This window comes from Phodopus roborovskii, unplaced genomic scaffold (genome assembly GCF_943737965.1).
Source record: "Phodopus roborovskii unplaced genomic scaffold, PHOROB, whole genome shotgun sequence".
Taxonomy (NCBI): domain Eukaryota; kingdom Metazoa; phylum Chordata; class Mammalia; order Rodentia; family Cricetidae; genus Phodopus; species Phodopus roborovskii.
The window spans coordinates 3,505,430-3,518,808 of record NW_026126418.1 but is presented as its reverse complement, the minus strand read 5'-3'; the positions used below and the strand labels follow the sequence as shown (position 1 = coordinate 3,518,808).

The 13,379-nt window shown below is 42.0% G+C and overlaps 1 protein-coding gene across 1 annotated transcript in view; it reads left to right on the top strand.

Annotated features, from left to right (window-relative positions):
- The window catches only part of Wt1 (WT1 transcription factor), a 44,073-nt gene that overhangs the window by 9,176 nt on the left and 21,518 nt on the right, over positions 1–13,379 (top strand). Inside the window, exons 4-5 of the mRNA XM_051184045.1 lie at positions 7,496–7,573; positions 8,525–8,575. Of these exons, the coding sequence (XP_051040002.1) occupies positions 7,496–7,573; positions 8,525–8,575 (129 nt within the window). The remainder of the gene's footprint in view (positions 1–7,495; positions 7,574–8,524; positions 8,576–13,379) is intronic.

Here is a 13,379-nt window from a genome sequence, read left to right as displayed (position 1 = left end):
TTACAGTTTTAGTCACTGGGGCCTCTTTCATGCTGAGCATCTTCTCTACCACTGAACTATATTACCCTATATACAAAACATATTTTCCTAGCCTGGCTTCTGGCTGGTCATTGTTAAAAGCAATTTTGTCAGATTCACCTTGTATAAATATTTTCTTGTCCCTTTATTCTGTCTATGATGTTCTAAGACATTCTATGACATTTTGACCTTGTTTTTACACTGATCTCATAAAAACAGCGTTTTCTTCCACAATAGAAGTTTTCTAAGTACAAACACAGCAAAGACAATTGAAAGGCTTGTAGGAAAAGAGCTTGCTCCCTTGAAGCACCCATGAGAGTCTTTGGTGCTCCTCTCACCTTAAATTCACAGCGTTGATAAGCTCTTGCCCAAAGTCACATAGCTTTCCCACAGGAATGATAAGTAGGCAAGTATACTGAGGTTGCATACTTCTTTCTATTTCTGAAAAACATGTGCAGGGTGTTTGAACACTTGGGTGAATGCAGCATTTAACTGGCACAGAAAATGGGAGCAAACTTTAATTGCTAAGTGGCTTAACTTCTGAATTTTAGGTGTGGCTACTTGCTGATCCTTGGCTTGGTACCTTTTCCCTTCTAAAGTTGGGAACAACAGAGAAAGAAAGGCTTGCTTGCATTTTGTCTGCCTTGCTGCATTTGGTACCCTGAAGCAGACTGCTCAGCCTCCTGTCTCTTGCTTCCTCCCACCTTAGCCTTTTCTCCCCATATAAACTTTTTTTTCTCCCCAGGCTTGGGATCTAGTTTCCTTCTCTTGTTTGAGAGAGAAGAAATGGTACACCTGTGGCATTAAATAAGCTGAGTACTAATGTGAGTCTGCTTTGAAGAAGGTCTCAAAATTTAATCTCTTTGTCCACTATACCATTCTCTTCTCTCTACATTAGCATGCTCAGCTCACCCATTAATCTTACTACCTGTGAAGTAGATGCTGTAATTTCCATTTTACTGATGAAGAGGTTAAGTTTAGAGACATCTTGATGACGCTCACAGTGAGAGTCCAAAGCCTACTTGTACTCTGAAAGTGAGTGATTCTGGACCACTTGCTTGAATTATGCCTTTTTCTGTGCCAGAATCTTTCATTGATAAGCAGTAAGTGCAAGTGCTTGCACAGACCTGTCACGTGTCTGGTGCCATTGTAAAGTACCTCATGGGTACTGATTGCTTTCATCCACACCACTGGTGTTTGAGGTGGACACTGGGTTATCACCTCCATTTTACAAAGGAAGAAACTGAGACCCTGAGAGGTGATTTTCCCCCCCAGTGGGACATGGTAAGAAATATCATTTGGATTCAAATTCAAATAGTGAGGATACGATACATTCTTCCTCTCTGTATCCTGCTTTCTCTCACTCTCTGAAGATGGTATGTGTCAACATTCTTGTTAGAGGATTGACTTTATTTCCCATTGTGGTGGAAGTCCATTTTGCTCAGCTACCATAGACAGTGCTACAGGCAGTGTTTTCCCTGGTGGGTACTGTCAAAAGCAGCATTATTCTCCAGATTCCTTCAGCTTCATCTTCACCATGGGCATGCAGCACTGGGATGAAGCTCCGTACAATAGAAGCCTCCTCCGGACTTCCAGCATATAAATCTGTCTTCTCATTTGCACTGCTCTAGGGGGGCTGCTTCTGGGCCTCTGCTGGTTTGTGCTTGCCCAGAAGCAAGATCTCAGGGAAAAAAAAAAAAAAAAAAAAAAAAAAGACTACATCATCTCCCAGAGTGAGGAGAAATGAAGTCCAACCTCATGTAGCAGAACCCATTGTAATTCTACCTAGACAAGGCAGCTAGATGGGCACTGTTTGCAAGCTTTGCTGTTTGGCTCTTCCACTTGCTAACCCCCCCCCCCCACCCAGTGCCACCACTCCCTGCTTACACAGGGTGAGCCTGGTCTCAGAGCTACTTTGAAAAGTTTGAAACGTATTTCTATTTGTACTGATTTTTTTTCGTATTCTAGTTGTTTTTTTTAATCAACCCTTTGGCTTTTTCTATTTGTTTTACGTGTCTTTCTTTGTTAAAAATTGTATGTATCTGTTTTCTGTATATGGTGTTTTGTCTGCATGTATATCTCTGTACCATGTATATTCAGTGACCAAAAGAGAGAGTTAGATTCCCGGGAACTAGAATTACAGGTGGTTGTGAGCCTCCACGTGGCTGCTGAGACTTGAACTCTGGTCTTCTGGAAGAACAGCCAGAGTTCTTAACTGCTGAGTCATCTCTCCAGCCCATAGCTTTACTTGGATTTCGTTATTCATGTTACTGGCTAAAATAAGATTTCCTTTGTCCTATGCTTGCTCTTTAGTAGGTAGCACTACTCCAATTAAAAAAAAAAAACTTATGCTTTAAATATTTTAATGGAATGTTGATGGTTCAAATATTGATGTGGTCAGTAGAGCCCGTGACCCGTTAATTTCACAGATGATCAACCACCTTAGCAGCCGTAGAATTTCTGTGGAATCGTGGAAACTGTAGGTTAAAAGGATATTCATGATTTGCCACATGGGTATAGCTTCAATTAAGTCATAAATCAGGGGACAGCTGTACTCAAAATAAAATTACCATTAATTTCCCCTGTCTTCACTTGTGAAACCATGTACATCGTACAGTATATTTTTATATTTGTTTCCCACAGAAGCTAAAATGGAAGGTCTGAAGTGGTTTCCAGGGTGGTGGGCCATGTTGTCAAAGCCACAAGCTTGAATTGAACCTGTCTCCAGGGAGGGGAAAAAAATTTAGTTCCAAATATTCCTGTAACTTGTGTGCTGAACAAGTGTTTATTATTAGAAATTGAATCCCTAGTGGGTTTTTCCTTGGTTGGCTGGTGAGCTCGAGAGCAAACACAATACCAAGAGAGCGACTATGAAATAATTATTCACTGTAGCCTGCTGGGCACAAAGTTCAGGCCAGTCAGCCTCTATGGCGCCGAAGCCCAGAGAAAAATCAGTCCAGGGAAAAAGGTTCTGTGGAAGTCTGTGTGTCCTCTCCCCATATGCACCTTGCAAGGCCATGGAGACCTTTCCCTTGGTACAGGGTTGGGCCATCATTCACAAACCTTTATATCAGAGTCTTACCATTGGTGTTAGATATCTGTATTTTTCAAAAATTGTTTGTTTGCTTTTTAATCCTCGGGAAAGCTTTACCTGTGCTGAGATCCTCTTTTCCCAGCCACAGACAGTGGCTGAAGAAACTGTGATCTCAAGCAGGCCAGTTAGATGATTCTGAGAGGACCCTTTCTTCTGTCAAATATAGTAAACACACTTAAACATGGAAACGTGCTTGAGGCCACTGCATTTGAAGAGTGGAGGAGTTCTGGTCTAGATAATAGTGGAGAGGTTTTTTTCCCCCCCTTCCTTTCTTTTGTGTAGAGGTCAAGAACACAGTAATTCTGCAATCCAGGCCAAAACAAACTATACGATCTACTACTGATTTCCTTTTAAGTTCCCCCTTTTGCTAGGACCGACTTCCTTTTATTTTACTCCAACACGCATTAATCCCAGCTATAGATGTTTCTTTCTTTTCTCCCTTGCCTCTGACTTCAAACATTTTTTTTTTTTTTTTTTACATAGGAAACAAGTGACTTAAAAAAAAAAAAACCCCTACATTAGGAATATATTTTGGCAGCGTGTAGCTTCAGGATCCACTTCCAACCAGGCAGAGCTTAATGGTTGGAGCTGAAATGTCTACGTGACCACTGGGGCTGCCTTGAGCCAAACCACATGCTTATCTGATTCCTTCTGAGGGTGAGGTGGTGGACACTGACCACGGCCATTTCATAAGTAAATGCTCCATTCGCCAGAGGTCAGCATTCCCTGAGTGATGCTGCCTCTTTCCCCGGGGCTTCCATGATGAGAGCTGGGCGTTGACTGATTGCCCAGAGAGATCACAATCTGACTACAGTGTGATCCAGTATTTTTAGCTCAAGTTGACATTCTGCTCTCTGCAGCAGCAGTTACTGTCATTGATTCCACTGGCTTTGGATGAAAAGCGGTGTCATACAGCCAGCAAGCACACTGAGCCACTGTGGAGCCCTAACCAGCAGAAGGCAGGGTATTGCTAAGGAAACCTACTAATAGCTTGGAGATACTCTGCAATTCCTTCTCCCCTGTTCCATGTCCTCACCCTCCCTCTTTTGAAGCTTTATAGCTGAGATATCAGAATAACTGGAGCACAAAGTGTTGGGAGATCAGTCATGGGTAGGGTGGATGGACTATCTTCAGTGGGTAGAAGAGGATACAACATCCCTGCATCCGTGGTCCCCTCCCCCCCCCCCCCCCCCCCCCGCAGCTTTCATGAGATGCTGGTCCTGATGTTCCTTTGGATGAACACCTCCTCTGGTCTTTCACCTCAGATTCTTCCCTGTACTGTTATATAAATGATACGTAGGTTCAGATGTTGAATCATGCCCAGGATCCTCTAAAGGAGCAGGGAAGAGGGTTATCAGGCATCCTAGCAGCAGGTACCTCTTGGAGTGCCAGTCCTTGTCTGTCAAAGGGGGATGATAATTTCTTGAAGTTGTTTGGAGTGATGCTGAGAATATACAGATGTGCCAGCTAAAATGTGGCAGTTAGAAAACTATATTCACCACACTGTCTTCAGAGAGCCAGTATGAGCATCAATCTTTTTGAGCCTTACAATATCCCCATAAAATGAGACTAAGATTAATTTTCTCATTTGACAGATATGAAATCTGAGGTACAGAGAATTGAATAGAAATTTCCTCAGATTTTTCTCATAGACTCAAAACACAATCTCATTGATTCCTAAGGATCTCTATACAGAAAGATTACAAGTAGAAAATATCCTTTAAAAGTTATTACTTAACATTTTATTGTTACTATTTATTATTATTTATTGTGAGAGTATGATTATTATGTAAATGGCAGTGAACTAAACTCAGATGCCAAATGCTTCCAGAGGAGCAGAACATACCAAATGCCACTCATAAGTACCACTGTATAGTAGAAATGTGCTAGCAACAACATTAAAGTAAGAAAAAAAAAAAGGCTTGTTTTGTTGCATAAAACATTGTACTTGACCTAGTATAGCCACACTTTATTTCAATGAGGCTCTATTTCTGGTGTTCAATAGCTACACATGGTTAGTGGTTGCCATACTGGACAATGATATACAGAGGGTTTTTTTTTGTTATTAACTATTCTATAGGAAGACACACATGTATATGTCCTCTATTTGAGAAAATTCTTACTGGGGACCAAAGAAATACATTTATAGGTATTTGTCTTTAAGATCCTTTTGTGTTGAGGCAATTAGGAATCTATGCATTAGCCTTAGAAAACCTCTAAGTATAAATTTAGAAATTTGGTACTCATTCATTCATCCGTATACATCAACTTCTGCTACTCACCTTATTTCCCATCTTTCTTGCAAATGACCATAACCAGGCTTAGTGGTTCATGCCTTTTTAATCCCAGCACTCAGAAGGCAGAGACAGGTGGATCTCTGTGAGTTTGAGACCGGCCTGGTCTACAAAGTGAGTTCCAGAGCAATCAGGACTGTTACACAGAGAAACCCTGTCTCAAACAAAACAAAACAAATAATAATAATAATAATAATAATAATAATAATAAAAGATTATTCTGAGTCTTATGTAAGGACTTTGTCTTATGTAAGTCATTCTAGAGAGACCCCACATCCCAATGGAGCCAAATTGTCAACTGCAGCTGAGTGATTTTAGTTGGTGAACAATTTTTTAAAAATCGGTGACAAAAATATAGAGCTACCTGGGGAATACAATGCCCCTTGGCTGAGATTAATGGCAAGATTAATAAATGGATTGCTTGATGAAAAGGCACAGGAGAACAAAAACCAGCAGAGGCATCGTGGAGGAGGCCGCTTATTAATGAACTGTCAGCCCAAAGAAAGTTCAGGAAATTCTGCTGTGCTAAATGTAGCAGGCTGGCACTGGCACTTCTAATAAAAGTTGGGGTCTTTCAGGAATTAATTACATCAGCCTTACAGAAAGAATTCGTGGAATTGTGAAATGCAGTGGCACAGACTAGCACGGGCTGACTCTGCACAAGGAAGCTCCAGAAGAAACTAATCTTTTCTTTCTTTCTTTTTTTTTTCTTCCCATTGATATGTAGGATATTGTGGTAGCATAATAGCCAGTCAGACACAGGGATGAGTGATGGGGTCCAGATATACACTGACTAATGAAGCTACACATACTTGGAGTTTGAAGTCACTCCACTCTTCATATGCAAAACTCTCCTCCTGGAAACTGACTTCCTCCTAAGCTGGTGCACCGGTCTTAAGGAGTTCTAAATAATTTGCGGAGAGATTTTAGGAGAGTCATATGGACGCTCCTGTTATTTATCGAGCAAAGTTGAGAGCGAGCGGGCACACAACTATCTCCAGTGACTCGGAGTGGTGTGATTTTTGTCGCCCCTCCACAAGTTCTCAGTTCAGTTGGCCCAGAAAATCCTTTCTGAATTAAAAACTCCTAGTGCCTCTGCCTGGTGCAGCAAGAGAAAGGAACACTGGCACAAGCCAGGAGATTGTCAGGGCTTCGTGATCTGGTATCATGCATTAGATACTGAATGCTTATCTCTGTTCGTTCTGCAGTGAAGGTAGGGTGAAATTTTTCTTCTGTAATACATTTAGACTGAAGGTTTCCAGGCAGACTATTAATCTCTTGGGCCTCGGATTTCATAATTAACCCTTTCGGTTCTGCCCTAAATGTCTTCCCGATAGGGCTTGGTCATTATAGATTTCATTGATTTATGTGTTAGTAATGAGATACACTATGGAGAGAGAATAGCTCTTGGTTGGTTTACATGGAGGTGTATTTTCACCTTTGAGCTTTAATGTAAATCATAGGCTGTTTAAATTTTTTCTTAAAACTTCACTTGACTTTCACTAGGTTTATAAAATACATACAGAATAATTGCTTAGCTGTGTGCTGAGAGTATTGCCCTGTTTCTTTTGCTCATCACATCCTTGGGTATTAGCCTATTCATCACCCATCACCCTGACCTTCCGGACCCTCATAATCCACATGATACTTATCCTTTTGATTAAACAAACGTAATGGCCTTTTCACGAATAATTAATCCGCTGTCACTTCACTCTCAGCTTCAGGCTTTTAACTTTAATGTTGAGCTATCCAGCATGTGTTACCTTTCAAAGCCTTACTCCCTCCAGCCTCTTCCATTCCAGGGTTTAATATTGCTTTAGAAACTCCGAAGTTCACTATGCTAAGGCTTTTTTCTTTAAACAACTGAGTAACTCTCATCCTTCCTGCAGAGTGTGTGTGTGTGTGTGTGTGTGTGTGTGTGTGTACAGGGATCAGTGAGAAGAAATAAAAGCCATTTTTAGATTCACGTATTCCTCATTTTAGGAAATGTGGAGGCATATACTATAAAGTGGAAATTCCATTGTGTTTAAAGAAATAGTTCTGTCCTTGTGTATGTGGCCGTGTTTCTAACTACTGATGTCTTCCACAGCGACAATTTATACCAAATGACCTCCCAGCTTGAATGCATGACCTGGAATCAGATGAACCTAGGAGCCACCTTAAAGGGGTAAGGAACTTATGTCTGTTTAAATCATTTTCAGGGTATTTATTGCTTATAAAGGGAGCACAGGCCTGGGCCTAGAAAAGGGGGTGTAGCTCACAGTGGCACCCAGCGGCTTTCCTTGCTCTCCCAGTTGGAGGGGTGTGTTCAACATTAAATTTTCAAAACTGAAAATGGGATGTTTTTGTCTGGAGCAAGGGAACAAGGAATATTTCTTTGTTGAATGTTTTAGAATTCTTCAAAGATGTTGTGGCCATGAAACTCCATTGAATATTTATGTGTTGCTGGCGCTATCACTGATGTTAACCCCTGCATTATCTTATCAAGAAATGCTTTGCATGTACAAAGTCTATGAACTGTACTGGTGTGGTGTTGACTCGAACAACCTGAAGTTAGATGCGTCCATTCCTGGTTGCACTGACAGACGGGCTTTGCTCATACAAGATGTACATGCACTGGAGGGGGAGAGTTGTGGCTACATGAGCTTCTCATTGCACCTAAAACGGAAGCAAGGAAGACAGCGGAGCTGGATGTCAACAAAGAGCTCATGTGTAGTTTCTAACATGTCCGAGGAGATGACAGTGGTGTGAGCCTGAGATGTCAGGTGCTCTTCTAGCTCAGGGCACCTCGGCTTTCTAACAGGCTTCTGGACTCCAGCCAGGCACTATTACCTGAGTTGCATATGAATCAATAAATCCTAGGGAGTCAAATGACTTCCTAAGGTCCCACCCGGTTAGCAGGAGAGTTTAGATTCCAAGCCCACATCTTATTCCAAAGTTCAGACTCTGTCTAGCCTTTCTGGGGTACCTCTGACCCCACCAGTGGTGCTCGGAACATATTTCAGCACTCTCCACAAGACCTTTAGTGTCAAAGTTTCTCAGTGGATTCTGGGAGTCAGGGGTTTGCCAGAACCATGCATCCTCCATTCCCCATTCCCTACCTCTTCTTCTCTTCTAGAATGGCTGCTGGGAGTTCCAGCTCAGTGAAATGGACAGAAGGGCAGAGCAAGTGAGTGGACAATGACTTTGTTGACTGACATGTGGGGCAATGCAGGAGTTAGGTCTAACAGGGGGGAATCAGGGCAGCAGCTGGGAATAGGGAAGATCTGTCCCCGCCTCAGTCCTCTCCTGGTTTATTGTAGACTTATCGCAGACTGCATGGCGTTGGTGATATTTTTCTCATCGACATCCGTGCAAAACAATAAAAAAAATCCATGCAGCAGGAACCCTGCTCATTTCCTTGTTTCATAGAGCACTCTATTTGTGGCATCAAATGTGCTCCTATAGGTCGGTCAGGTCTTTCTTCCAGCTTTAGTTTGTTTAACCTTGCTTTTCTCCATTGCTTTACATTTTCCAGGGAGAACTGTCATTTTACCCTGACTCTGAGGGCAGGCTTTGCAGAGACATTGGTCTCACTCATTCTGTTCTTAAACTTCTGTAATTCCCCAGCCGTATAGCGCAGTTTGGGACATTTCTGGAACTATTTCTTTTGATTTTGTTTTCTCTGCTTAAACATCAGGACTGCCCTTCATCTTCCTTTCTTCCTTTGTGGGTTTTGTCCCCCTTGCTGGATTTCCTTCAGCCAGAGGAGCCACATTTTTGTCTTCTGAGACCTTTCCCTGTCCTCCAACTTTTCTGCTACTTTATCCAAGCTTCTACTCCTTCTCTGTGGATCTGAGAAAACAGAACAAAAGCCTTTGTAGCTCTGAAATGGCTCTCTCTCCATTTCCATTAACCTCACTTTTTTTTTTTTTTGGGTTCTACCCTTCAGCATTCAGAATTTAGTGTTTCTGGCCAGATGAAATGTCAGAGTGTGACTGTAAAGTAAGCAGTATATTTTGATTATAAAATATTCTTGTCAGGTAGTGGTGGTACACACCTTTAATCTCAGCACTCAGGAGGCAGAGATGGGTAGATCTCTGAGTTTGAGGTCAGCCTGGTCTATAGAGCAAGTTTCAGGACAGTAAAGGATACGCAGAGAAACTCTGTCTCCAAAAATAAAAAGCGAAATAAAACAAAACAAAAAAATTTTAATGCCAGAATACAGACTTCATGGTTTTTGTTTGTTTGTTTTTTAAAAAATTATGGATAAGGAGTCTTGGCATGTATCTGATCCTGGGTCTTTCAACAATTGAGACAATTTTGGTATGTGTTTATTTAGCGACTGTGTAGTTCTGGCTAGCCTGGAACTCACTATGTAGAACAGGCTGGCTGGGAATTTACAGAGATCCACTTGCTTTGGCTCCCAAGTGTGTCGCCATGCTTGGCTTGTGTAAAATGTATCATTTGGCAGGGGTTGGAAACTGTATCATCACAATGTGTTTGTATGAAAAAAATGACAAGAGTTTCTACTGATTCATTACTTTCATCTTGGAAAAAGAGTTATGACATAAAAATGGGTTTCTTGAGTACTGGCTGTATTCAGAGCACTGTCTGAAAAATAATTGATTTTTCCTAAATGATGAAAAATACAACTATACTCATGATTTCAAGAAAACATCATTTCACATCTCACTGATAAGATGTCAGTTTTTAATTAAAATCCCAGTAGGATTTAAACTGAACCCTACTGCAGCCTGTTCTTGTTTTCTACCCTGGAAGAAATTACATTCATTTATTTATTTAAGATTTATTTTATTGGCCTGACATTAAAGGTAGCACATACCTTTAATCCCTGTACTCAGGACTTAGAGGCAGACAGATCCCTGTGAATTTGAGACCAGCCTGGTCTGCAAAGTGAACTCCAGGACAGCCAGGGCTATGTTAGATAGATTCTGTCTCACACACCTTCCCCCAAAAGATTTATTTGTATTTTAATGAATGGGTGTTTTGCCTTCATGTATGTCTGCACACAACATGCTTGTTGTGCCCACATGGACCAGAAGAGGCATAAGATATCCTGGAACTGGTGTTAGAGATGGTTGTGAGCTGCCACATGGGTGGTGGGAATTGAACTTTGGTTCTCTGGAAGAGCAAGTAGTGCTTTTAACAGCTGAGCCATCTTTGAAGCTTCTCTTTGCCTATTTTTTTAATTTCTTCATGTCCCTTGGGTGCCTTCTTCCATCATTCTCCACATTATTCCTTGTGATTGGTTCTCTAACTGACTGGGAAAAGTCACCTTTTTTGATTAGGCTAGGTAGCCAGTAAGCTCTCAGAGTCTGCCTGTCTCTGGCCCCCTATGCTGGGGTTATAGGTCCATGCTTTTGTGTTGAGTGCTGGCGATTTGAATTCAGGTCTTCATGCTTGCAGAGCAAGTACTCTTACCCGCTGTGTCATCTCCTGAGGCAAGAAATTCCTTTTTTAAGTGCAGTCCTAGGACAGGACATTGCTGGGGAGTCCTTGCTGAGCATAAGTACTCCATTTTGAAAACTCTATTTCCGACATCTTGTTCTGTCTACTTTGTGTTTGTTTAAAAACATTTTCTTTGTGTATCCTTAACGGCTGCTGACTTCCTAAGGCTGCTGACAAACCTCAGCTACCCTGCTGGCCTCTGTTTTGTCTCTTCTGAAGAAAAAAGCCTGCAAAATGGAGAAACACTTCAACCTTGACTGTGGTCCAAGTTATTAGAACAAGGAGGAAGTTACTCTCTGGGGACTGGGTAGGGGGAGTGGGAAATCCAACACAATAGAAACTCAAAAGGAGCACTGAGCAAAATCAATGTCCCTATGCTGGTCCAAAAAGTTCACAGACTGTTGGGAACACACAGTATTTGACCTGTGGATGCTGGAAAGGAAAAACCCAGAAGTCTCCCAAGGAGTGATGTATGGGGAAACAAAGCTGTGTGTTTTGGTGGGGCCAAAGCTGTCAAAGCTGGAGAAAATCCCCACTAGACATGGTCTCATCCCGGAGAATCTCTGCCAAAAGAGATAGCCGAGGCTCTGGCTAGATGCTCCAGCACAGCTCCACCACACCTTCCCTCGGCGCCTGCGCATATACTACCTGTCCTAGAGATTTACTTCTGAACAACAGATAACCTGCCCTTAAGTAGCTTCTGGCACCTCAGATGCCAAAGCAAAGGTGGGAAGCCATGACTGCAGGAACGCTAGCAGCTCCGTGAACAGATCATTCTCGAGCTTGCTTTTCACCCGTTGCCCCAAGCTGTTCATTTCCCCTTCCAAATAGCTCCCTTTCTGCTGCAGTAGCAGCCCCCTCCCTCCCTCTTGTATTGCTGGGACAGGATGCCTGCTGATATCATGCATGCTAAGTAAGTTCTCTGCCACTGAGTTGCACAGCTCAAACCCCACTTCTTTATTTTTGCCGCGCTTTGGACCTGGCAGAGATCTGATATAGATCTACTACCTGAAGAATGGGTTCCTGGAGTCCCTGTCTGGAGACAGAGACTCAAGATTCAGTGCAGGGCCCTCATCCCTCTGGGTACAGGAGGTCGGGAGTACCTAGTCTGCTTTCTTGTTCTTACTCCCCCCCCCCCCGCCCCTTGTTAGTGTGTTAGTGCTTGCAATTTTTAATTCCTTTAAGTATTTGTGAAAACCAGAGCATTCAGAAAATGCAATAATAAGGGAAGACAACAACCCCCCCCCCAATCCCAGTAGCTCAGAGGACTATTATTGATATTGTGTTGAACACTCCTTTATATTTTCTATGGACGCATTTGCCCCTGTGCCATTTTTCTTCTTAAAAAATGGTTGACTCCAGCTACCGAGTCCAGTAAATGCATATTGACAAGCCATCACAAAACTGGAGTTTTAAACCCCATGAGGGTGTTGATTACTGGAAAATACTCCCTTCAAATTATCTCTAATTTAAAAATATTTGGGGGGGTCACTGTAGGCTTCTTGCCTACAGTGTTTCTCAGTGTTCAGTTTTAAGGTGACAATTATGTTCATCTTAAAAACACGAGGGGTAAATGACAGGCTTATTTTGATCAAGGTGAGAAAGAAAAGATGGGGAAGGAAAGTAGTGCCAAGGGGCCAAGTTGGAAATGAGGATCATGGCAGTTTCCACACTTGGAGATGAAGTGAGGTTAATGAGTATTCTTATGGGTGGTGAGGGGAGAATGAACGATGTATTATAGGGAAACAGGGCTCACCAGATGAGGGAAGGATATCATGACCCAAGGCATATTTCAGATCTGGTTCCTCCTGGCCTTTCTGAGACTCCCCTCCCCCCCAACTACCCACCATTTTTCCTTCTTGCTGTCATCTGCTCAAGACAAGATAATAATCTCCAGCTAGGAAAATAAAATACTGATTTAGAATGCACACTATTAAAAAGTTGTTCAAATGATCTCAGAAACGAGGGGCTACTGCATCTTTTAGCAGGTGATTTTCTACTGAAAACAAACACATTTATTTGCCTTAGCTGTCTTCCCAATTCCTCACTTTTGAGACAAAGCCACAGATGGAGTGCTCCATAAAGCAAAGATGCTCTATTTATCTAAAATGAAATCAGTTCCCCCTTGATTAGGAAATAACACGTTTCTCATTAGAAATTCATACAGCACTAAAAAATTATAAAGAAATCACCTTTTATCTCACCACTTAGATGATTTTTAAAAAGTAACAATTTGTTGTGTATGTATCTGCAGTAAGAAAATACTGGAATCATTTCTCTATTACAGCAGTTATCCCTGGATGGACTGGAGAGAACTGGGAAAGCCTGATAGATGGGTTTAAGAGATTGCAAAGCGTGTAGTTTACTGGTAGTGTTCTTGCAGATATAATACACTGGAGACAGCCTATAAAGACAACTTCTTCAGGCAGGGTTACACAAAGGGGAATAAAGACACAAGGACAAGGGTTCTTGTTGATTGGGGAAGCAGGTCAGGAGAGGGTGGATTTCTTTCTTTCATTTTA